The sequence below is a fragment of the Ambystoma mexicanum genome, chromosome 10 (genome assembly GCF_040938575.1).
Source record: "Ambystoma mexicanum isolate Mex_15411 chromosome 10, UKY_AmexF1_1, whole genome shotgun sequence".
Taxonomy (NCBI): Eukaryota; Metazoa; Chordata; class Amphibia; order Caudata; family Ambystomatidae; genus Ambystoma; species Ambystoma mexicanum.
In genome coordinates this window covers 1,672,324,027-1,672,350,602 of record NC_090932.1, presented here as the reverse complement: position 1 = coordinate 1,672,350,602, position 26,576 = coordinate 1,672,324,027, and the positions used below count along the sequence as shown (strand labels likewise).

General features: G+C 46.2%; 1 protein-coding gene across 5 annotated transcripts in view; it reads right to left on the bottom strand.

Moving 5' to 3' along the window:
* STX2 (syntaxin 2) overlaps positions 1–26,576 on the bottom strand; it is a 523,716-nt gene that overhangs the window by 40,549 nt on the left and 456,591 nt on the right. For 3 of the 5 annotated variants that reach the window (XR_011276253.1, XM_069620084.1, XM_069620087.1), the window contains one exon: positions 12,356–12,486. The exons of the other annotated variants lie outside the window; for them this stretch is intronic. Coding sequence is in view for 2 of the 3 variants with exons in the window: in XM_069620084.1 (XP_069476185.1) it covers positions 12,403–12,486 (84 nt within the window). In the remaining variant the exon portion in view is untranslated. The remainder of the gene's footprint in view (positions 1–12,355; positions 12,487–26,576) is intronic. 5 annotated transcript variants of the gene reach the window in all.

Below are 26,576 nucleotides of genomic sequence, written 5' to 3'. Positions count from 1 at the left end.
TCTTCCTCTCTATGGTGCTCTCTGGCTCACCTATCTTCTCTAACTGCTTTTCCATTGACTATCCTATCCCTCTCACCAAGTCTGTCAGGAAGAAGCTCAAAAAGGGACATCCTGGTCTCCAACCCAGGCCTCCCTATCGCCGATACCTACACACGGTATATCCAGTGATTCCATCGAATACAATGCATCGAATGCAAAAGCCTTGAAATAAAAGGCATTTATTTGTAGGTAAAGTTTTTTTATTTTTGTTAAAATGGGTTTTAAGGGGTAAAAATATGGTGGTTGGGGGACCCCCCCAGCCCCCCCATTAAAGAAAATGCATTTTTTATTACCGATGCAGTTTTTTCGAGGCTTTTGCATTCGATGCTATCACTACAAAACGCCTACACCAGTGCTTCCTCCAGAAAGACCCTTACCAACATCCTCTTTGTCGTCCCTCTCCTGGCCTATGGAACCCCCCCCCATATGGTCTCTGTTCACTCTCCTTTTCCTCTAATCCCATTAATGGTGGTACTCAGTGGGTGGCACTCCTGGCCCCCTTCCACTCCTCCAAGACCATCATTAAAGTGTCCTTAAATGGCACAGTCTTGGTCCAAGGCCCTCTGACTAACCTCCATTTTGATAGAAGCTTCCCATGCCTTATCAACTTCCTTTCCTCTCAGGCTATCCCTTCTTGCCCCCATCTGGCTCCTCTGCCGCCTCCATCCTACGCCACCTCTATGGCACCCTCTGCTGCTTCTCTGGCCACCCTGTTGCCTCCTTCCTCCGCCACCCCTCTGGCACCATCTTCCTCCTCCCTGGCTACCTTGCCTTCTCCGCCTTCCTCCTCTGCCCATCCTCTAGCACGTCCAACACTTCAGCAAGGTGTACCTCCGACCTGTACCCCTCAACGGAAGTCCTTCAAAGGGGGCAACCTGCTCCACATCGCTACTCTCAACTCTAGCTCAGCTGTCAACCACTCCTCTAACATCTGCCATCTACTGGAAGAAATTGATTTGGATGTACTCAGTCTACCAGAGACTTGGCTCACAGCCAGCTCTGTCACAAGCTTTGACACTCTCCTTCCCGATGGCTACAAGATCCTCTCCGAAACCAAGAATCAACCGCCCCGGTGGGGGTGTAGCCTTGATATCACCGGATTGAATCCCTGCTTCTATCATTCCGATGCAGGACTACTCCTCCTTTGAATGCCTGGCCTGCAGGCTCAATCTCTCCTGGCCTCTTTCTCACTGTGGCCACTATATACAGTTCACCCTCTTCCTCCCTCCTCACCTCTACCACTCAACTTCCCCTTCATCTGAGACCTGAACATCCACCTGGATGCTACCCCCTCTCCACGAGTTATCACTTCCTCCTGTCCTCCCACCTCGCTCTCTCTCTACCCCTCAGGCCAAGCCAACTCCTGCACTGCCACCTACCTTCTCGGTCATCCGACCCATGAAGCGTGTGTCAGTTGAGGCTTTCACTGCTACTTTCGCACCTCCTGCTGCACCTTTGGCTGACTCTCTCCCTGACACAGGCCTATCCAACCTTCATCGCTCTATCTCCAACACACTGGATGTCCTTGCCCCGTCACAAGGATCCGTTTGAAGTCCAAACCCAAGTGCAACGCTTGGTACGATTCCGACCTCGGCACCCTTAATTGCAAGTGTATGGTGGCTGAGAGGAAGTGGAGGGCATCAGGCACACCACCTGACAAACTAGCCCATCGCCTAATCCAAAGGCAATACAGACTCCCTCCTTGCTAAGAGAGCCCACATCCAAGCCTGCGTCTCTGCAGCATCAAACAACTCGGCCGAACTTTTCAAAATCTGGAAGGAGCTGGCCAATCCTGCTGCAGTCTCTACCTCTCCTGTTCCCTCCCAGGCACTCTGCACGGCCTTGGTTTCTCGATTCATCACTAAAACTCAGGACATCCTGTCCACCCTCTCTTCCTCTACCTCCTCCACTACAGGCCCACCGGCGGACGTCTCTCCTCCTTTCTACTTCTTTCCCTTGTTCACCACAGACGATGTTTCTAGATAAGTCTGATCTATGAAAGTCTCGTCAAAGCAGGTGCTCCCATGCTCATCCACAACCATCAAGGACCACATTGACACCCTTGCTCCAGCCTTGTCCGATTTCTGCAATCACTCCTTTGCCACTGGAACCTCCCCCTCCACTTAAGTACTCTTTTGTGCAGCCCCTTCTAAAAAAGCCCTTTGCCGATCCTTCCTCTGCGGCTAACTATCGGCCGATCGCCATGACTCGTTTCAGGGCAAACTCTTAGTGGGCCATCTCCCAGCTTAATCTACACACTGAATCTGTTGGTTGTCTCCACAACCACCAGTCTGGCTTCAGCGCTGCCAGAAGCATGGACACTGCTCTCCAACACCTGTGAAGACTTGCTCTCTAACCTTCCTTCTTTCTTCATTCTCCTCAATCTTTCTTCTGCTTTTCATTCGGTCAACAATGCCATCCTACTCAATCGCCTCTGTGATAACCTGGGTATCAATGATCAGGCCCTGGCCTGGTTGACCTCCTTTCTCACCGATTGACCACCTTTGGGTGGTCAACGTGGTCTTTCCTCTCCATCTCTCTCTACTTGTGGTGTTCCCAAGGGGTCTAATGTTTCTCCCTGGATTTTCAACTACTACCTAGCATGTCTTGACCACTACATCACTACTTTCTGTTCCAACTTTCAGTATTGACACCCAGCTCTCTTTCAGGGTCCCCTCAGCTGCCACTTGCCCTTCTCTCATACCAGACTGTTTGGCCGCAATTCAGGATTGATGTGGCGCTAATGATCTCTGCCTTAATGCCAGTAAGACTGAGATCCTCCTCATCAGAACACCAGCTCCCCCTTTCCTCGGTCTGTCTGCCCACTCTGGGCCCTCCTCCTGCTCCTTCCTGTGATGCTAAGAACCTTGGTGTCATCTTCAACTGCACCCTCTCCTCTCCTCTCCTCACATTACTCACGTATCTGACATCTCTAAGCAGTCAAACTATCATCTGCACCTCCGCAGCGGTATTCTTCCTTTCCTCACTTTCCCGCAGAAGCTGTCTCCAGAGCTCTGGTCCCCTCTTGGCTGGACTACTGCAACAGCCTCTTTCTAAATCTGTCCGCCTCGACTCTCCGACACCTACAACCTATCCAGAACAGGACTGCAAGACTTGTCCTTGGCTTCAAGCTCAGGGATCATATCTCTCCATCTCTGAAATCTCTTCACTGGCTCCCTGTGGCGGCAAGGATCAAGTTCAAGACCCTTTGAATCATCCATAAGACTTTCTAGGGCCCGGGACCGCACTACCTCAAACTCCCTCTTCCTAAACATCTCCCTTCTCAAGCTCTCCACTTCCAACCCTCTGAGGGTCTGCTTTTCCAAGCAGAGAGTTGGGATCTCTCTTCGGCTGGGGCCTTCCTCTGGAACAGCCTCCCTGCCTCTCTCAAACTTGAGCAGAACCCCCTCTGGTTCTGGAAGCAACTCAAGACCTCCTTTTCACTTCCGCTTCCCCTCTTCCTCTGCGCTGCTGATGCACCCGACAGCTCCATGCACTGGTCACCTGGTCATCCTCTGAACTTGGGCCCAGGCTCCTGCATGTCCAGTTGCCCTCACACTGCATCCGGTCTCCCCCAGCAATTGTAATACCCAGAGGTTTCTAAGCACAGACCCAGGCACCAGACCTGTGTTGCTCTGTGTCTTGCTTCCAAGGTGAGCACGTTGCCCCTGAGCCATCCCCCCCAGACCAATTGCAATTATGGTCTGTATCTGCAAACCTACAGTTCCTGGTCTTTGCACCCGCTGGCTGCACTTATTGAGTTACCTGCACTTCTCTCCTCGCCTCCCTAAGCACTTTTCCCCTTCCACGTCCCTGAACTTGTGCGATCTGAATGACAATGCCTAGTAAGATCGTTGTTTTTGTCCTCCCTCGGCTTCTGCCAACTTGTCTTGCCGCACCTAGAAACACTTGTGTACAGGCGTGTTATAAATGCCATATCATGTATGACATTGTAGCAGTGTCAGTTTTGCCCAGCATGCTTTTGGCTATTCTTGCTTGGAAGGATAATAGAATTTCTAGCCATAAAAATGGCACTAACACATTTAGGTTTTTTGCTCCTAAAGCAGAGAGTTCCTAGCAGCGTGTCCCCAGCCCAGCAGTGGCACGTCTGTAGTTCGTGTTCTCTGTACTGGCAGTTGTCTGAAAGGCCTTCACATTGATTTGAACTTGTCCACCACCAATGCAGAGTTCTCACTACCTCCTTTTGATAACACTAGATCGTCCCAGTCCCCAGCTACTTGAGACGAGTGACATGAGGGCCACTGCTGGGTTGTGCGCATGCTTAGGCATGCGTGTGGAAAGATGTGATGCATGGTGCCACCATGCATAGTAGTATTATGGACCTTCGTCACTGATATTTGCCCCCCCACTTTGTAGTTGGGAATTTGTGTGAGAATTGCTTGTACTCTTTCAAGAGATGCTATGCTAGTGACGAGTTCATCATGGCCCTTAGGAACTAGTTCTTCTGGGACAGTACTAGGCTTGATTTGGTCTTGTTGATAGTGAAACCTACTTTGTGTAACAGGTTTACAGTTGTCTGTATGTTTGGTAGGCACAACTGGAGGTTCTACTGTTGTAATCCTGTATATAAATAGGGATCAACAGGAATACTTTCTGGGGTGTTAACACTGACTGCACCACACTTGTTATGAGGTGTTGAAATTCAATTTTTGAAAAAATAAGCCAGGTTTAAGTATAGATTTAAATCACAAATCTCCCGTGGCTGAGCCTTTTTCAAAACAGGGCATATCTCATAGTCATCGCATCACATCACTTAGGCGATTTCCAAATTGCCAAGCCATCGCGAGCGAAGGGGTCTCTGCACTTTGCAGGTGGGATTCGAACCCAGGGATTGCATTTGGAACGCCCAAGTGATGTGATGCAATGACTATGAGATATGCCCGGTTTTGAAAAAGGCTCAGCCACGGGAGATTTGTGATTTAAATCTATACTTAAACCTGGCATATTTTTTCAAATACCTCATAACAAGTGTGGCGCAATCACAGTGTGAATACTCCAGAAAATTTGTCTAAAACCTCAGAGGTGGGGTAGTGGTTCCTCCGAAACTATTTCCACACCGACGCAACACCTGCAAATTGCATATTTAAAAGGGTGCAAGGCCTAAGAGGTTGACCCCCAAAAACTACCCAATTACTTGCATAAACAGGAATACGTTGGTGGTGGAGATGCAGTCACTACTGTGAGGACCTTTGTGAATCCATGAAGTGCAGATGCCATTCCAAAAAGGTAGTACTTTGAATTGGCAGTGGTGTGTTTCTACTTTGTACTTTAGGAATGATCTGTGACTCAGGAAAATGGAAATATGAAAGACTGCACCTTTCATGTCTAGTGTGGTCATGTACATCTCCTTTTTGGTTAGGGGTATGACTTCTTAAAGCGTTGTCATTTGAAACTTTTGAGATTTCACATACTTGTTTGCTGTGCTGAGATCTAATACAGTACAAAATGGTGATTATACGCCCTTGTTTAACTGGTGCGGAGGAACATGTTTGATGATGTTCTTAAGGAATAAGGCCTCAATTTCCTTATTCAGCACATCTGTGTTTTCTTGGCATTTTCCTGTCCCCGCGGTAGTAAGCTGAGGAGACTGGAGTAATTCAATGCAGTACCCCTTGGTTACTGCCTCCAACACCCACTGGTCTGATGTTATGTACTCCCACGTGTGGGTGAAATGTTTTACACGTCCTACTGGAGATGCATAGGAGGAGACCAGTAACTGACAGTCATTGCTTGAGGAAGAGGAGGACCCTCATGAGGCTGAACCTCTTCCTCTCGGCTTTCCTCTTTCCTCATATGTCTTGTTGGTGAAGAGCATGTGGTCTTGCCACGGTCTAGGAATGTTGTGCCACTGGCTGTATATATGTTGAGGGCGGAAAAAACAGGCTGTTAGCTGGAAATCCTCCTTTCTGAAAGCTGCGGCCCGATATTTGGCACAGGACTTTCAAACCGTACTGGTCTTTTTTTGACTCCTTCTAGAGCATCATAACTGACTCCTCCCCACTGGCCTGTTTGAGTGTGGCCTGGCTTTCTGGCTTGAACCCAGGTCCTCGTAGCCAGGCATGTCACTTAATGATGGTCAGCCCTTTTATTTGGCAACACGCTTTTCAGCTGCATCTAGACTATTTTTCCACAATAGCAGGGCTGTTTCCCTTTCTATTTTGAATTAGACTACACTTTCTTTCTCCTCTTGGGTTCAATGGCTTAGTAACGACTGGTTTCAGTAACAAAGGGTTTATCCTTTTTCTAATTGAGGGCTGAAGAGGAATGCAATGAGATACTTACTACTTTTCCTCCAAAGCATCCTCTATGAAGTCTACGTCTTCATCCGGTTCTTTAGTAAGTATCCCAATGCGTTGAGGTGCTCCATCAACTAAATCTGGGTAATGAACATTATCCTTGTAGGGGAATACTATATTGGGGGGTTCATTCAGGTCTGGGGACACCATGATAATCTTCAGGGTCCACATAGTTTTGGGGTCTCAATGCGAGTATCACCTGTGTCCTCCTGATACTCGTGACCAGAGTATATGTTCTCTTCAAATCTAATCTGCCCCTGATGTCTTGGCTTCTTTGATGGAATTTCTCCCTGGGGCTGGAGGCCTTTCCTACCAGTGCCTATTTGGCTGTTGGGGGTTACCTTCAACCCTTGTCTAACAAACCCGCCATCAAGCTGCAAGGTTTTCCATTCGGATTCGCCCTACGCTGACTCAGACTGTATGGCGTATGCTGAACAGGGTTTCTGCCTGTGTTCCCAGAGTGTCTTGGGATTGAATTTCTGACACCCCAGAAGTGGTTCTCTGGTCTAGAGGGAGACAACTATTACACAGTGTATCCCACCAGGGGACTTTGGAATTGCACCATTGGCAAACATTAAACAGTGTGTTTTCCATTTGGGTTTTGAGGTTTCAACGAGGCCTTAGTATAAAAAAGAGGGAAGGCAATAGGCTTCCTCTACGAGTGCTAACAATGTCTAGTGTGATCTGCAGGTCGCAGGTTCGAATCCCGGCAAGGCCAACTCAGCCTTTCATCCTTCCGAGGTCGATAAAGGAGTACCAATTTCGGTTGGGTGATATTGTATGTAAATATGTGCTCTGTAAATCGCTTTGGATTAAGGCGCTATATAAATAACACATTATCATTAATATGCATCAATGGTGTTGCAGATGTTCTTTATCGGTGTTGAAACTCTAAATCCAATTCTGTGTTCTTGCATTGAAAAGATCTCCATCCCAAATATGCTGCCAACTGGTGGTGTAAAAAAAGGACGACACTGGTGCATGAATGATGGTGGATCTCGGTACACGGAGGATAGCTCAGGGGCAACGTGCTCACCTTAGAAGCAAGACGACATGGAGCAACACAGGTTTGACCCCGGGTCTGCGCCTAGAAACCTCTCAGTATTAAGCGCGGTATAAATAACCTATCATATCATAGGGATAGTGGGACAGGAACACTCCTGTCGATGCCCTGTTTTTAAAATTTAAACAATATGTAATACTCAGAGCTTACCACTAGATGGCAGGCGATGCATCGCATGTGACTAAGCAGATTCACAAGCCCAGAGATTACCTACACTTTACAAGTAATTCAATTATGAAACATGGAAAACTGTGTACTGAAGCAAGTCGACACAGGCAAATGATGCAAAAACAGTAATGCAGAGAAAACAATGTAAGCACATTCTAAAAGCATAGGAAACAGTTATACCTTGCCTTATAAAATGAGGCCTCTAACACAAGGTCCTTCCATGCGGAATAGGCCAAGGCCACTTAAGAGTCACATCCCAAGGAGAAACCTTTTGTAGGGAATCAGGAGCCTTTAAAGTGAAGCAACAAGTATAGCAAAGCCAAGAGGCAAGTACAGTTTTTCCATTAATGAAAGGGAATGGGTAAGTCTGAAATATAGGTGGTTCTATTCCAATCCCTCCACTGTATTGGAAGCCAGAACTCCACTGCTCACAACCAGGCAAAGGAGGGGCAGTATAAGGACTTTGTGCACGTACAATGCTACAGATATTGGGGTGAGGGGAGAGCTGTTTACACCCCCAAACAGCAAGAATGACACCCCCCCCACCCCAACCAGGGTTCCTAGATGGGATGAGCCCACTGACTTCAATCTTTGGTTCGGGTGTAGGTGGCTCAGGGGCTGCAGGAGCAATGGTAGTTTTAAGGTTCAGTATTGGTTGGGCAAGGTGGCAGTTCCATGCGCCGACTAGACTGCTCCTCTTGCAGTGCAGCTGGGTATCGGAGGAACAAAAAAATGCAGATCACCACGAGTCAAACAATGACAGGAGGCCCTCAGGACGGAATGGAAGCAGGCCGCAGCGTAGAACATCTGACTCTGGTGGCAGCAGGTGACTCACGTGGCTAAGACAAAGAAACTGACCCAAAAACGACCCTCTTCAAGGTGGAGAGCAGCAGGACAACTGTTTATAGGTCACAAGTAGCAATCCTGGGAAGTTGCAAGCTGAAACACAGAAAGGGGACTAATGCAGAGCAGATGCCCTGGAAGGAGTTGCCAGCCCAAAGGTTGCTTCCGGGACACTTCTGATGGCGGGCTTCATCAGGACTTGGCTGGAGGCAATGCTGGATGTGTTTAATGGTCATCTTCGGTTATTCAGTGGGCTACAAAGCTCTGTTGGGGTCTTGGCTCCAGAATGGCAGCAGGACACCTTTATTTAATTAGAATTTTTGTTCAGCGCTGGTCCTACCAAGAGGATTCCAGAGTGCCTTACAAGGATCAAAGGTTAAAAAGATGGGCGATGAAACAGAAGTTACACAAAGTTTTCAGAAAAGGATAGAAAGATCAGGATAGACAGGGTGGGGTTAGTCAGGGTCTCTCCTAGTCCCCCAATTGAAGGTTCCATATTAAACTGCCCAATCATGAGCAGCCGCATGCCCCATATCTGCCAAACTGTGGATTGGGACTAGACATTTACAGCCCCCACATCCAGCCAGAGACTCACACCGCTGCTTTACCCAGAAAAGAAGGAAGGATGTCCAAAGGACAGAATAACTGTATGGCATGGCCATTTTGAATATCTATGGTAGTTAAATGACATTATGAGGTAAAATGCAAAGTGCATGTGAGAAAACAAAAATTACGGCAGAAAAACTTGTTGCCACCAGCCAGTTCTTGGGCACATAAAAGTAACAAATGTCCCAAAAACAAAAAATGGAAAATTGATACAAAGTTGCCCTGCCACACTTGACTGTCAGGTATTGAGCTTAAAAGCAAGAAGGAATCTGGGAAAAGGCAGACCGGGTCCCCCTGCACTGCTAGCCTCAGGGACGTACCAGTGCCCCCAAAACAGAGGAGCTAACCCAGACCAAGAAAAAAAAATGTCTAGCCTCCAAAAGTCAGGACAGGCATCAAGATGTGGGATTCCATTGATGCCAATGGAGGGAAAGCTGCTAAAGTAAAATCTTTCCAAACAGATTTGAACCCAGAAAAGTTTTCATCCAGCAAGGTGAGGTATGCAGCAGCCGACCTACTAGAGTAGGATCAGAACATGGGAGTGGCCCAGGCTGCAAGGCAATCAATTTTTTCTTGGCAGCCAACAGCTGGTCCAGGCTTTGGAGTCTTTAATCACTGAAAGTCCTGGGAAAACCCTGCTCTGCCAGAATTGCTCGGATCAGTGGAATCCATAGGAGGTCTCTGGCTCAGGTGCGAACACTTGAGAGGTAGAAAGCAGAGATGTGGAGGCAACAGAGAGGCAAGGAAGTGCAGGGTGTGTACTGATCAGAGGTACTTGTGGAGGTGGCAGAGAAGGAAACTGCAGAGCCGGAGGAATGACTTCTGCAATGTATCAGAGCAGCAGTCCTAAAATGTTTAATCTTTTTAATGAGGCCTGTTGAGGGCAATGCCCTGGAGCGCCGAGAGTCTACCAAGAGCAAGAGCTCAAGTTTGCTGAAAGAGCTAGCGTCCGACAGGCTGAGGGCAAAGTGAGAGGGGTTGCCTGGGACGAGCCCCCTTTCCTCTACAAGATCATTTGGGATGTTTGAGGACAGCCCCTGTGACTTAAGGAGCCGTCAGTTCATATATCGTACCGATTGGTCTCAACTGCAGGAAAATGGGTGGGAACACTACTCGGTCTACAGTTTTGCTGGGCACATCAGGCAGAAACCTGGTAGGCGGCTGCCAGGACAAGTCTTCGTGTTATTACGCAGAAGACCCTCAGCATGAGCAGTCATCAACAGATGATTCAAGGAACCCTTCCCTACCTGGCGAGTCACAAGAGGAGTAACTTACCCAGCATGACCTTGAAAATAAAGGGCGTTCACTTACCTTTTTCCTACAAATCTTGAAAAACTGCAGATGTAAGCCAACACCACCGCCACAAATGAACACAGACCTAAACGGAGCAATCCGAAAAAAACAGAAAAGGGTCTGCAGTGTTCCAGGCCGCCCAAGCAAATGAAGGAAAGCAAGTGTTGATGAGACTGGCTTCAACATCTAGACCTGCCCCGGGACACATACGCGAGGAGCACCAAAAAGGTACATACAAATCTAGACTCATTTGAAAAGCAGGAATAAATTAATCCACTTGGCCATGCTCCCACTACATGTGCGTAGAGAAAAGTACAGGTGGTTGGGGGCCAGGCATATGCACCAGGGAGGGACAAAAGTTAGCATGTGTGTGAATGCCAAGTCAGCTTTCTGATACATTTTAGATCTAAAGAGACTGCTTCGCACCATGCTCTAATCCATTCCCAGGTAGAGGACATCTCATGCGCATGAAAGGAACGGGACAGGGAAAGAGCAGTACACATGTTTTCACGCTTTTGTGGGAATTTCTACCAAGGGATCATCGAGAGGGAAGGTTGGAGTTATTCAGGTAGGGGGCTTAGGGATACTCATCATATTTTCAGTTACGTCTTTTGGGATAATTGTTCTCTTGAACTACTGATAAAGCGAGTTGGTCAGTGCATATAGTCACGTCACTTACCTGTAATGACTAAATCATGTTCGTTCTCCGAAAGAGTGCTGAAAGCTGGTATGTAGCACCTGGTATTGAAGACGGAGGACTCTCTTAATGGCAGGCGGTCATACAGTCTGTGTATAACCAGCTGCCCGGTACATGGTTGGGATACTTGTGGAGATAGTTCCACTTCTTTCACAGCTATAAGGCATGTGAATTTGCAGTCAGTCTTTTCGGTTTTATCACCAACTTTTATTGTCACTGTCCCATTAACCAATTAGATCAATGTACAGGATTTATGGCTGCATTTCTCCATCAATAGTGAGACCATCACAAATGCTTTCCTGCTAGACAACATAATCCCTCTCCATTTAAGCCTCCCAGTGGTAGAAACTGACAATGAAAGGCATTTAAAAAAGAAAAGGGTGTTGAGATCATCCAACGTTGTTAATTGTATTTCTCAAGAAGTTATTGGGAGTGTCTAATATTTCAGGACTGTGGGAGTCCTTAATAGGTTGCCAATTATCTGGGACGGGCATCTTTGATTAGAGCTACTCTTGTTCAAGCATGGAGCACAGGCAAAGCACTGCAGTGGCACACCATCATGCTTATCACATGCTTGGCGTATGTATTCTTACAGTGAGGTTTGCAAACGTCTATTGTGCAAGCCTTGTTAATTGGGTCATCTGAAATCCTCAAATTGGTCGGGAAGAACGCTGCACCATTTCCTTTAAAGAGGGTCGAGGCAATGGCACTGTTGGAGCACCAGAGATAGGAAGCCATATGAAAACTGAAGAGAATATTTATTCAGCAACAGATTTATCACTTCTATTTCTTTCTCGTCACAATTTTGAACTGGTTTTTTAGTCTACTCGAGGCAAACACTTAAATAGGATAGAAGAAAGGCCATCAAGAGAAGTCGGCTCATAATTCATTTTCCAATGCAAACAAAACAGATTTTAAGCATATTTAAATTCACACTCCCTCCTGCAACCCCAGTCACACCTTATGAGCATAGGGACATGGCAAGTGGCCTACAAGACAGCACATTGCTACAGCCTAGAGCACATGGCAGACTTTCTACAGCAGTGAAACATGCAGTTTTATGCGACAGCCAGGGACGTAGACTTCTAACATGATTAAGAATCAGTCAGTTTATGCAATATAGAACATATTGCCTGGGTGATGCATTTCAGAATAATTTGAAACTTGCATGGACAAATCAATAACAAACGTGCATGCAGTAGAACACATTTAGATGAGTGACGAAATGGCTGTTACAACTTGGCTAATTTCACTGCAGTTTCTCAATCTTTGCTAGAAAACCACGTCCCCATGAGATCAGCAAAGCACATTAATAGAGAGGTTACTTACTGCCCCAGGGGCAGGGGGGATGCACGTGCTTAGGTGGCGGCCCCACGTCATTTCATTCCAACTGACAGTCCAATGATTAAGGCAATGAGGCCGAGGGCCACCAGTACCAACAGTATGATTATCCACTTTTTCTGCAGACGAAAGGCAAGATGGTTTTAGCAGGCATCGCTCATATTTCAAAACAACTTTCTTACTCAAGCTCAAGGCATGTTAGGGCACAAAACAACGCATTGGAATGGATGGCGTGAACTGGAAACTAATGTGTAAAGGCTACTCACCTGAAACACCAGCCCTCTGGCGCCATCTTTCATGTATGCAATATGCAAAAAAACTTTTATTTCACAAAAGGAAGCCCAAAAGGAAAACTAGTGGATGTTAAATGCATGCAAGAGTCTGTGCCGAAGAACAACAATCTACTAAGATGTTCGCTCATCAGATGAGGCCGTGGCTGCACGGTACTTCCTGTGCGGTGTTACTTTGTAAGACCACAACAGCAAGGTCAGCACCTAAACATGAAAACTGCAGACACCCAGCAAGGAGAGCGGAAAATGTGAAGAGGCACATGGGAAAAGCAGGAGAGGACAATTAGTGCTGGAGCTTACACAATGCTCGGTTGACTGCATGGGGACCCATGTTTTAATAACGTTCCGTGCATTCTCTTGTCTGGCATTGTGACTATAGCACTGTCAAACAACTTGGATCACTTGAGCAAAAAAGTGAATTGTCCTGGATGGGCACCAACATCCAGTCGCTTTTTGGAAAGTCCATGTAGCAGGCAAAGGCCCTCCAATGTAAGAACTAAAAAAGCAACCTATAAAAGCCAATGCTGGAGTACCAGAAAGTCTGCCATTATCCAAACAAAAATGAGGCTGCAGAGCAATGTGGCCCTACCTGCAGGGGCCCCTTTTGTACAGGCGACCTGCCATTTGGAAACCAGCAAGTCATTTCACATTGCACACAGGCGCTTGATTGTGCGGCGCCAACGCGTGATCCCCTGCTTAGCAAACCCTCCGTCAGTGTGCCCAACCTAGCAATCATTGAGTTATCATTGGCTCAAGGTAACCCAGCAGCCCCGATGACTTTATTTTTGCTCTGGCCGCTTGTAGGCCTTGGCCACCAGGCCAGAGGAGTACCCCTACATAACCGCCGCTCCAAGTCCAGCAAAAAAGGAAATCCTATTCAACAACCCGACACCAACCACACTGGCAGGAGTGGGCTACCATCCACACGACACCCATTTAGCATGTTGCCCCCAATGGGGAGTCTGCATTAGCTTAAAAACACATGCATCAGAAATGATACTGACTTCTAAAGGCTACTTGCTGCCCCTGGTGACCAAGAGGCTGCATAATGCACAGGACTAGCAGTGTGTCCATCCTGTGTGGGGCACCATATAGGTGACCCAAGGAAGAGACACAGGTGAGAAGCATGCTTATGCTCCTAGACTATGGCATCCGCATACATGGACCACCTACACCCACATAGTATACCCCTCAATTCCCAGTCAGCCTTCCACTTCAACACACCTTATGACACTCAGTCCTAACACAGTAGCTGGTCCGTGACCCTGTACATGAGTTAATAGGATAGCTCTTAGAGGACCTCGGATCGCCTACAGGGACTACCAGAAACACCAGGCTAGAGAAGCACACAGAGCCCATCACTGGCACACCCTTACACACTTACTGGCAACTACATAATGGGTACACCAACTCTTTGCTGATCTAATGCCCACTAGTGAACTAAGGCTGCTGCAAACAGCCCCAGTCATCCTCAGCTGTGAACCTTGAGTCCAGGATGTTCACCAGCTTATTTGTCCCTTCCTATCTCTGGAATATGGGCATACCCAGATAATGTGCCGTTCTCATGCTGCCAGGATGGGGGGGGGGGGGGGGGGGGGAGAGACCTATAGCCAGCCTGGCCATATTCCACCTCATCTTCTTTAACTCTGGGTGGGTCCTGCCTTCCCCGCCAAACGTTGCTTGGTGAACCCTGGGTTCACCCTGAAGCCGGCTCAGGCTGTGCCCCTCATGCGTCTGGGACATACTACGCCTGCGACCCAGGCACTGTGGCCATGTACCAGGAGAAGTGGGTGATCCGCCAACCTCCTTCCCTGTCACAACAGATCTTGAGTGTCATGTTCTCTCGCCAAGCGACTGGGTGAGGGTACGACCTTCCATTCACCAAGATCAGAGCCTCCTTAGCTGCTGCAACAGGTTGTTTTCCCCATAGTAAAGCATAGTGTAACCCATTTGCCCCGGCCATCTCAGGGGTGACCTTTCTATTGAGGAGTAAGCATCAACATTCCAAATGGTACACTATGGAGGCGAGGCCATGCCATTCTTAACACAGCAAGTGCTACTTCGACATGTTAACCTCCATCCTCAAGTGTAAAATTAACACTTTTAAAATAAAGTCGACACTGATGACATTAACAGAATATGTGTGCGCATTTATATGTCCAAGATTTCCAAATATTTTGTGCAGATGATGCTAGCCTAAGACAGCCATCCTTGAATGCTCAAGAAGTAAAAACCAATGTAGGACGCATGTTATGCCATCAGCGCAATGTAAGGGACTACGCACCAGGCTGTGAATAAAAGAACAATGCATAAGATCCATCTCGGCACTTGTTTAATCATTTGAGGAGTCTGCGTTTGTAGATCACATCAGTTCTAGATATTTATGTTGCGAACTACATCTCTGATCATAAAGATTAAAGGTAACATTTTGACCAGTGCGCCACAGGCGGTGGCCTTACCCCAAGGCTGAAGACATCGCTCAAATGTCCCATCGTGTCTTTGCCACTTGGGGTGGAAATGGTTACACGCATGCCGCATGTTCCACTAGACAGGGCTGTACATCCACACCAATCTAATTTTTTCAATTAATAAATGGCAGCTGTTTTTCTAGATTCAAAATTGCCAGAAAGGATACACCCTTTTCAAATATGGACATTGTGGCGCTCAGTGTGACAGGGCATCTCAATAATGGCCTCATTTTATTACAATCTATACCCCAAAACTCTTGGATATAAAAACATATCCAGAACATGTGGCCAAGGGATCCCTCTTTGGTGCAACTCTCCAGCAATGACTTGATTCCACAGATCCCAATCTAAGTAACCTTAGAGGGGTGTAATCACATCTTCATATTATCTCCTTATTCCCAATTTATTAAGGCACATCTGCTACTAAATCCCAGAAAGAAAAAAAATCAATGCCGCAGATATGCTGCCCACGCTAAAACCAATCGCCTACTTTTTAAACCCAATATCAGTGATCAACATTCTATGTAAAGGTTGAATCCTAAAGTATTCATCGTCAGCTACAAGGCAACTTTACTCACAACTAGCTAATGTGCTACCAGGACCTGAACGCCTCCCCTTTTTTCAAAATGGATGTACTTTATATATTGAACCCAGTTATCCAGCATTGGAGACCGTTTCTTAAAGGGATCATAAACCCTTATTTAGCTAAATGACCAACTCCCTTGCTATAGAGTCTAATCGGAAGAGTTACTTCTCGGCCATGGAGAGAAAGCGTCAAGGGCAAAGCTAGGGAAATGCTTCTGGGGTGAATCTATATTTTATAGTAAAACCAATAACGGATGGCTCTTTATTTTCATTGGTAGCTTATCCTTTGAGGAAAAATAAATTGTTATGAAAGATTTCATTTAGGTGGAATTTTCCCTCCATTTGTGAACCCCACCCCCAGACGTTTTGTTTGGCTTTCCTATCCTGACTTTTGCCAGTGGAGCACAGACTTCAGCTGCGCTCCCCGGGGCCTTTGCTCACTTGTTATGGGGAAACTGACCCGTCCTTCAGACTGTCAGTACGGGGAAACTAGGTTTCCCTTAGTCTTTCACTATGTTGCCATTTCTTGGCAACTTTTTCACAGTGCACAATGTACCTTCCATTACCGTGCGCTGGGGTCCTTTTTGTTTGATGGCCCAAGACACCCTCGAAGGATTTTTGGTGATTGTACGAGTGTGCCTGGGACAAACTGGTGGCAGCAGTTACTTTTTATAAGTGTTTTACTTCTTTTTTACTTAATTGCATCGCATTAACCGCGGTTGGTTCAAGACTGGCCAGGTCTGAAAATAGCTGAGCCACAAAGACTTTTGTTCTGTCCCATGGCCATTTTGTCCTGTCCCTTCACCTAGGTTGAGTAACCCAGGTTTTCCTTATTTGGGCATCCAGCCTCCTGAGAAAACCAATCTCTTTAGCGGGCTTCCGCCTGTCACATGTGTGTGCCCAGGAAGAAGGTTGGGACTGTGTGGTCCCAATCCACACTACTGGTGCCAGGATGTCTGGAGTGCCTGAATGACAGACCACTGTGGACCATGATTGGACCACGACTGGGATGCCTGCATGAGAGAAGATCTTCGATTGGCAGTCCTCGATTTTGGTGCGAAGATAATCTTGGATAAGAGAAGGGGCTCTGCATCCTTTCCAGGTCGATCACCCGAGTTCTACAGAAGGAGCCAAGTATCCTACAAGAAGTAACAGACACGTGAAAGCACCAGAGACCCTCTAAAAGCTTTTGGCACCCTTCGCCCTTTGCTGTCCCGTCCGACCCCTGTTTTCTTCATCGATCAAGAAGGCCTGTACCAAGGCGCTTTGCCCCATTGGAGTAGTGGGAACTACTACTCTCGGCACCCCCTGCTTACCCACCGAAGGAGCCCTTTCGGAAGTGTTCCTGGGTCATCCAGTGAACTGCCCAGCTCTACCTCTGGGTATCCCGCAGAATCTCTGATGTTTCGAGTGGAAGCCTGAGACTTGTGACAGATTGCTTGTGGTCCTGTGCCCTCTCCTGCCATATTTCGCAGGCCTAGCTCCTCTAGATCCTGAATTAGGATAGTGCGTAACGCTGCCGGCATCTGTGATTCCCACGTCACTACCTGTTGGTGATGGTCGCTATAGGCGCCTTGCTTTTCTGCTATCCTGTGCACTAAGTTGTATTGACCAACCGCATAAGCTGTAATGATAACCTTGCTTGTTCCTATCTGTAATATGCCTCTTACTGATACCATGCCTGTAACTAAGCTCATGCAAGTAACAGCGCCTCAATGCCCCTGGGCTGCTTGCGCGCTATACAAATTTAAATAAATAAATAAAATATGCTCAGAAAAATAGCCAAGAGGAAACCAATTTATAAACAAAATATCAAAAGGATTTTATTAGACCGGATACACTTGAGTATGCAAATTAATCATGATTTAATTGGCACTACACAAATTATTCACATTGCAAGGGAATTCATTATTAAAAACAATTCCTACAATTGCCAATGAATCCTACTCCCATTCGTCCACAGGCATTCACCACACCCACCGTTAGGGAGAACTCTCATCTATGGCTAATTTCCCTCACCTAGTGAGTCCCTCAGCAGCTTTGCTGGACTTCTAAGTGTGAGCCTTTTTCCCACTCTTACATGTGTTTTGCCAGGTGTAGTTCTACTAATTGTGTGATCTTGGACTCTGGAGCTACACCACTCCATGAGCCCCACCTTTTGTGTGTGTTACACAGCACCTTCAGTGCAGTGACACAGGGTTGTCTCTGAGACTTCCCACTGACTCCATTTCTCTGGGGCGGACCACTGTCCCCCACAAACAGGTAAAGTTGCCATTTACTTTATGTAGTCATTTAAACTGCAGACCCCAATGCACCCCATCTTACATAGAGTATTGGAAAGGGCTAATTCCTACCCCTTTTTGTCTGTGCCTCGCTGAGCTTTATTTTGCTCACTTAACACTAAGACTTGGCTGGTGGCAGTGGTATCTACCCTAACTTTTCTTCCGCAATTATTCTATATACACAGGGTACTCTTTTAGGCTATTGGATTAGCCTCGAACTTCAACCCGCTTGACCAAATACTATTTATTTTGGCTCCGGTTTAGTCACTATTTCTTTTGGTTAATATCCTTCTTGTGTTTTACTTTGCGCGGCAAACCAGGTTTGCTTTCTTTGTTTGACGACCTTTGGCAGGCTTCTGTCCAGAAGCCCTCATTTGGCGTCTGGGTGTCTAGGTGGGCTGAATGAGAGAGAGGGGTTTAGTCACCCCCTGCACAGGGTCTCCTTGGAGACCCAAGTCGCACTTTGTATTGATTGGCTGAGGTAGTTGTCCGGGCCGGACAACCCCCCTTCTGAGTGATGGACAGCCAGGCTGTGTGAATGGGGGATTTTGGCATAAAAGGCAGGACTCTTGGGCTGGAAGTCAAGAGTCCCCACTGGAACTGCAAAGAACTGAAGAGAAGCGGAGAAGAAGACGGCTGCTGCAACTCCGAGTACCAGTGAAACCCTGCTGCAGTCCTGAGCTATCTACCCTTCAACGACAAGAGAATATCCAGTCCGGAGTCTTCTTCCCTTGAGCCTGGTGGGACCAACCAGCTCACCTTCCACAGCCTGAAGAGCCTCTCCTGTTTTAAAGGAGCGCACCTTTTATTCACAGTTGCTTCGCTGCCGCTGGCCTCCTCCCTGGGTAGTGCAGATCGCTCCAGACGACGTCATCCTTGTCCTAACGACTGAAGCTTCAGGAACTGAGTCTGCAGCACCTACCAGGAACAACTGCCGTAGCACCAGCTTTTCTTCATACGAATAAGGTACTGCGTTCAGCTTCGAGGAATTGGGGTGAACCCTTTCTCCTGACCCAAGGCTTGCCCTCGTCTTCCTTCCCTCTTATAACTTTTGCTTCCCTTTTGACAATATCTTAGTACTCCTGGCAATCGCGAATCGTGAACTGTTCTAACCTTGTTATCCTCGAGAACAGGGCCCTGTCCCACTTGACACTGGCGCAGGCCTATTGACTTATGTACGTTTTAAAAAATGTCTTGATTCTATCTGACTTGACAAAAGTATTGCCTATGATTTTATCCCCAATTTTCTTGTGTTAATTCATGTGTTAAGTGTGTTTGACTACGGTAACATTTCTTCTCGCGGGTACGCCTTTCTTTCGTAAGACCGAACTGTCATTACTGTCAAAAAGTGATCGCGTAACAACCCCCTGTAAACGTCTTTGTTTCACAACACCGGTCTGTCAAATCCAAAGGTACTTACCTTGAATTGTTCTGCACAAGGGGAATTGGTTGTGTGTAGTGTATTTGAAGTGTGCTTTTAATCTAATAGAAGTGACGTTTTTTTGTGAACAGATGGTCTAAAAATAAATGTGCTTTTACTTTTTAACCAGAAACCTTGAGTCAGTGTTTGCTTGAGTCTCAGTAATTGTAGTCCTTGGTGTAATCTCTACTACTGCTCATTTGCTCTTGAGAGAAGTCTGGCTGCGCTAACTGTGTAGTACAGGCTTGTACCAAAGGTGAAATTGTACTGCCACTTGTAGACAATCACCTGTAGTGTTCCCTAAGGGTACTGCAGAGGATTCTGCCAAACACATACAACAACCTACTACCCAAACACATATCTGGTAAAACCTAACATACAAGATTGACATTTTTATTTTAAATGCACAGGACCAATACGATTATGTCTTATGTGGGCAACTGCTGGAGTGAATCAACAAGATGTATAGCATGGCCTCATCCCCACTTTCTCGACCAGTTTCGATGTAAAAAAGAAAATCACTCAAAACGTCTTCATCAGGAAAATAGAATTTAAAGTCTTCCAGCTGAGCCTCAGATGCATCTTCCCGTGTAGTTGGAGATTTTCAACATGTGGAACTCCTAAAACTAGGAAGGAGAGACGGCAGATCAGTCTGTTTTCCAATTGCACAAAAGTTCAAGTGCACAGACTTATGTTGCAGTCATCGCGTCTCGCATTGTAAACAGGAGCAGTTTATCGCACGCCAGACAGTCGTGTATTACCAAAGACTCCCGAGCAAAAGTATTTCTGTGGTATCTATTTCGTATAAAACAGACTGATCTGCTGTCTCTCCTTCCTCGTTTTAGGAGTTGACTCCTAAAACTATAGTGCAACACTGCCAAATTGGTTTCATCTTGGCTATTTTTCTGAGCATATCTACTATATTAATACCCGAGCCTAGAGAGTAGGGTTTCCTGTGTCTTTCAGTGATACACTCCTGTACCCTGCACCGGAATTTTCTTCATACCTCCTTCAGAAGCTGAGAAAAAGCAACTGTCCTGTTACGGACAATCGTTCTATCCTACAGCCGCTGAGTGCCGCGAAACTGTCGGACTCGAACCTACTAGCAACCTCGACTAAACAGGCAAAGGTCAGTCCAGACTATGCTGAAGGTCAGTGAGTACTTGCATCACTTACAGGTGGCCCCCTGGAACACCCAATCCCTTTTCTGGCATTCGATCTTGGCTGGGTTAGCCTGCGCCCCCAAGCTATTCTCACCTTTTGAAAACGGCTCTGTCGCTAATGACATATCTTACTCGAATAGTGGGAACCAATTCGTCATCGCCTCAAGCCCCTTCCTGACTTGATACACCCATCCCAAGGCCACCCGCTTTTTGCGATTGTTATTTTTTACGCAGAGCTGTACTGTTGAGCACAAGGCTTCCCTCTTCTTAGGGCTGGACTCGAAAGTTAGGGAATGACTCAGACGAATTGTCTAATGCTCCTAGTGTGTTAACTCACCCCTCTCTTTACAGGTTGTGGATGTGTTTTACTGCTGTGTCGCATTAGGAAACGTAATGTACATATGTTATTCAGTATAAGGATTTTGAGAGAACTGTTTTGAGATAACTAATGTTTACTTTTGTCTATTGGGCAATGCATAGATATTTTTCATATGCACTTGTCTAAGAGTAATTTGTGGTTCGTTGCTGTGTGTGCTCATTGTGGGCTTCCGATCACTCTCACCCCTCCGGAGACTTAGTCTTGACCACCTGCCAAGCGACCTACATTGGTCTGGCTTGTCCAGAAGGTTCCCCTGTATCACTAAACCGTGGACGGGCTCTTAAACTTCTGCCCACCAGGCAGAGTTTAGAATTCCATCTTAAAAATTAAAATATGATTTTAAACCCACAGCTGTACCACATTTCCCTCAAGATGTTTCCAGGCACGGTTGTAAGCACAAGTCGCCCACCTCTTTATAAAAAAGCATTTGTGCCACCATATGATAGCTCCATGTGTTAGGGAATGTTCCCCAAATGGGTTTTTATGGCTTTCAAATTATTTGGATCGATTGTTGCTCTTGTATGTTTCCAAACAAAGCGTACTATCATTTTACCAGAAACGTGTAAATCTCATCTAGACATTTCCATTGGGATCATTTGCATCCAATGTGTATGCATGGGCGTTGAGTTCATTTTTAGGGCATTGACCCTCCCAGTTATAGATAAGGACAAAATATCAAATTTTCCAGATTCCCTTTAATTTAAGCAGGCAACGGGACAAGCTTTATGGCATTAAAGTAAAGTATGGACCCGAATCCACAGGTATTATTTTAGTCTCACAGCCACCATCTGGAATGGGCCGACATGTTAAACTATGAAGCCAGCTCCTCGATGCACCAGTAGGATTTGGAAGTATTCACCTTAAAGTCTGAGATGGCACCATATGACAGCAGATTTACCTTGACCGCAAGGTGCAGTATTCCCCTGATCATTGCCAAAAACACACGTCACCTCACAGCTGGTATACCTACCACTTGCCCTGACACTACTGTCAGAAACACTAGACTAAGAACCAGGCTTCTTACTCGCTGTAACAAACCAGCCAAACACAATCCTAGGACCATCAGTACACCACCTACAGATGGCACAGACCAAAAACCTATCACAAAAAAAAACCACGTCAAACAAAGTCTTCAGCTAACAAAAACCCACGCCTCTGTCAGAAGCAGCCCCTAATAGAAGCTCTAATAAACGCCAGGTCTCTTGTAGCCCACGCAACAGAGCTGCTGACATTTTGTCAAACAATCTAGACTTCCTTGCAGTAATGGAAACATGGCTGCATGCCGCAGCAGGCCGGTCACTTGCCTTAGCCGTCCCTGACAACTACTCTATACTTAGAGCCGATATATCCAACTCCAGCGGAGGCGGTACCGCCATAATCTTTAGATCTACGCTAGACATGAGATTAGCCATCCCTACTCCTGTGGCCTCATGCAAACTATCAGTCAAACTCCAAATATCGCCTAAAGGTACTATCACCATCCAGCTAATAAATAGGCTTCCAGGTCCTATGGGATCATTCGAGGAAGACCGTCATTAGCGGCTGAAAACACCAAACCCACCGCGCAAAACGTCATCCTAGGAGATTTTAACCTTGGCTACAACGACCCTAATGAGCCGCCTGCCACATCTCTAGCCAATGCCCTGTCTGAATACGGATGTCTATAAAGAATCAGCCAACCCACCCACGAGAAAGGTAGGACACTCAATTGGGTAGCAGACCTAAACTGCAACATCTCACTAAAGGAGGCATCACCCCAATTGTGGACTTACCATTACCTCCTCTCCTTTGAACTTAGCATTAACAATCTAGTGAAGAAGATGAGCCCAGTTGCACCACCATGTCTTACTAGAAACAAATGCAACATCACAGCTGAGGCCATTTTACCTCTAGTAATCCCTACACTCAATGCCCTACCCCTCACGAATGACGCGAACCTACTGGTAGACACCTACAATGAATCCATGGCCAAAGCTGTCGATACTATCGCCCCACTAAAAATGCGCAGTGGAAAACCAAGAGCAAATCTGAACTCCTGTTTCACCCCGAACTAAAACTGCTACGCACAGAAAAGGGGAAACTTGAAACGCTTTGGAAAAACACTCTCTCCTCGGAGAATAAAACTAACCTTGCAAATATTACGGCCACATACAAAAGTGAGATCTTCCGAACCAAAAGAGAGACCTTCAATGATGGGATAAACCAAGCAAGGTCCAGTACCAAAGAACTGTTCAACATCAAGCGAGTTGAAAAACCCTAACCCGCCCGCTGACACTTGCATCAAGGATAAACCCTGGTGCACCAGCATCCAAAATGCCCTCACCAACAAAATCATAGGTCTTCAGACCAAAATAGCTGACAGACGGCACAAACTAACCGCCTGCAATCCAACTAGCCCAACTACCTCGCCTCATCAAACCTCAGGCTTTAAATTCACAAAAGTATCTGTACTAAAGGTACAAACATGTATAGCTTCACTGAAACCCTCTAACTGCCAGGGTGACAGCTGTCCAGCAGAGATCATAAAAGATACGGGCAGAGATCTGGCCCCATTTATCACTAATCTAATCAACTCATCCTTCACTAGCAACTCTGTACCATGCAACCTGAAGGAATCATGGGTGCTCCCACTACTTAAGAAACGAACACTAGACCCATCAATACCCACAACTACAGAACAATCACAACAATAGTTTTTCTATTATAAATTCTAGATAGGATTGCATATTTGCAAATCCAGGACTACCTTGAGACAAAAACTATTAGGAACACGACAATCTGGCTTCAGAGACCAACATGGAACGGAAACTGCCCTTGTTGACCTCAAAAGCCAGATCGACGAACTAAAAGACAAAGGAAGAGTGGCCATCCTACTTCTCCGAGACCTATCGGCGGCCGTTGACCTGATCGGCCATAAGGTACTTTGTGATCACCTTGGCAGCTCACTTCGAGCTCCGCCATCACTTGGATCCAGTAATTCCTTAACAGGACCATGCGTGTCTTTTCGCCCACAGCAGCGGCCGACCCTATACCCATCACCTGCGGCGTGTCACAAGGCTCATGTGTCTCGCCTGCTTTGTACAATATCTTTACAAAGCCTCTATTCGATAAACTGGATCTTCTGGGTGTCACCTACACCAATTATGCATATTACACCCAGATACTCCTCTATCAGGCATCTATGACACTGATGCATCTCAGATCAATGAAATTTACACCATCATTCAGGCATGGATGGCCCTCCACGGCCTCTGCCTGAATGATAAGACAGAAATCCTCTTGGTTGGCTCACCTACCAACCTAAAGAAACTTAGCCCAAACTACACAAGCATAAGAATTGATTGGAATGACATACCCATCGCCAAAGATGTAAAAACGTTTGGTTTTTACCTGGACGCCAACTCCAATCTAACCAAACATGTGAACATGATTGCCTCAGCCACCGCCTACACAGGCAAGCTGATCAGGGTGTGCAGTCCCCTACTGTCATCTAACAGTTGCCTCACATTAGCTAGAGCACTTATACAGTCCAAATTGGACTATTGTAATGTCCTCTACTTAGGCACCAACAAATCCATACTCAACAAACTGCAGAACAATGCGATCAGAGCTGCCCTATACCTACAAGAAGAGCACATTTCAGCAACCAGAAACCTTTGCAAATGGCTCTCCATACAAGAAAAGATTAACCTGAAAACGCTCTGCCTCACCCACAAAGCACTTAACCACCTAGCCCCACCTTATATCACTGACAAATTTACGCTGAGATCCTCCACCCGCACTACAAGGTCCACTAACACCTCCTGCCTCGTGGTACCTAGATACAACCTCAAGAGAGCAGGTGGATCCAGCTTCCCAGTGAAAGCAAGCCCCAATTTACAGGGGCGCCCCTTAAATACAGGGGACCCATAATCACCATAAACCAGAGGCACCCCTCTAGGGAATCAAAAGCCATGAGTCTGTCTTGCAGGTGATGACAAGACTTTAATCTTTACAGACCATGAGGATTGGGGAAATGCAGAGGACTCTGCCATTTCCAAGCCAGCATTCTGTCGTCGTCCTTCACTGACTCCAAGATCCTAGAGACTGCTCCTGGGACTGAAGCTTAAATACTCTTCAGTTGGTCACTGGATACCCGCAGAGCTGCTCCAAACTTGCTCTTCTTGCCATACAAGGGATGCTGCAGAGGCTCCAGTGTTGCATGGCCAGGTTCCATTTGGGACAATCTACATAACAGTATGCTGAATATACAAGAATATTTTGTCGCTCTTGTTTAGCATAGTTTACTATGTTATAAACATTCATACATAGGCACATTTTCCTGCCATTCTCTTAACATTAACTCCATAAATTATATTTGATGTGGTCCAATAACTTCTACAGAAAAACACTTTTCTAATACTATGTTGTGCTGATTCTAAGTCTCCATTGGCCTGTGATTGACAGGACCAGTTGGTCAGCCACGTTCTCTGTTCAAGCCTGCCTAGTCTATATTTAGCACAGCTTGACTTTACTGTGCGCTTTGACATTTGATTTTTAAAACTACACAATAATATTTACACGTGTTTTTCAACTAATTTATTTGTACATTATATTTTAAATATTACCAACCTATATTTAGTGACTGGCCATGCCTGTGTGTGATTATTTTTGCATGAAAGAAGCTTTCCCAGTGCTATAATGCTTAGAAGTCATGACTAATTGTAAATCGCTTGAGGGGTGCAGGAAAGCCCTAGGCTCCTTCACAACACCAGTATTGGCCTCACAACTATGGAACACACTCCCACTGTACATTAAATACATCCAAGTATTCAAAGAATTCAGAAGTAGTGTTATCTCCTGGCTACTCAACAAGAACTAACCCATTCTTCTCACTTAGCTATGTATCTAGGTAATTGTACCCTCCCATCCTTATACGTAAACATCCTTTCCTCTGTCATGACTGAATTCATGCTCGCCTATTGTAATAACTGAATTCCTGCCCTGCATCATGTCTTTTATGTACTATCCTGTATGAACCGTGTACCATTTCTTGTATGTACTACCCTGCACGAATTGTAACATGCAACCGTCTTCTTACTCACTAGTGCCCAGATAACCCCCTGGTTCAGGTGCGCTATATAAGTAAAATAAACAAAAAAACAGAAGAGTCAAGCTCCAACACCAGAGTTTCATAGTGGTCTTCATTTGCACTGATCCGTAGTTCATTTTCTTCAATCTATTTTTCTTGCAGGTTTAGCAAGCCCATCATTTCTGATCGCCTTTTGGGTATCGCTGTTTGAGTTCAAGCACCTCACTTCATCCAGGATAGCGTGGATTAGGTCAAGCTCTTCTGCTGACTATGCCATTTCTGCAAGTGGTCTCCTTGACCTCATCGAGAGCACACGAGGTTGTAGACATACAAGATGGTGTGTTTTTTACATTATGCGAGTCAGAGGAGCCCATGTGCATTCCCTTTACACACAGCCTGCAGAACATTCCTTTCTACCCCAGCCAATGCCCTCATAATGTCTAGACTATTGCAATGCCCTGTACTCAGGCGCCACCAAATGTTACAGATAAAATGCAAAGACTGCAAAATAATGCACTAAGAGCAGCTCTGAATATCCCCCTTAGAGAACA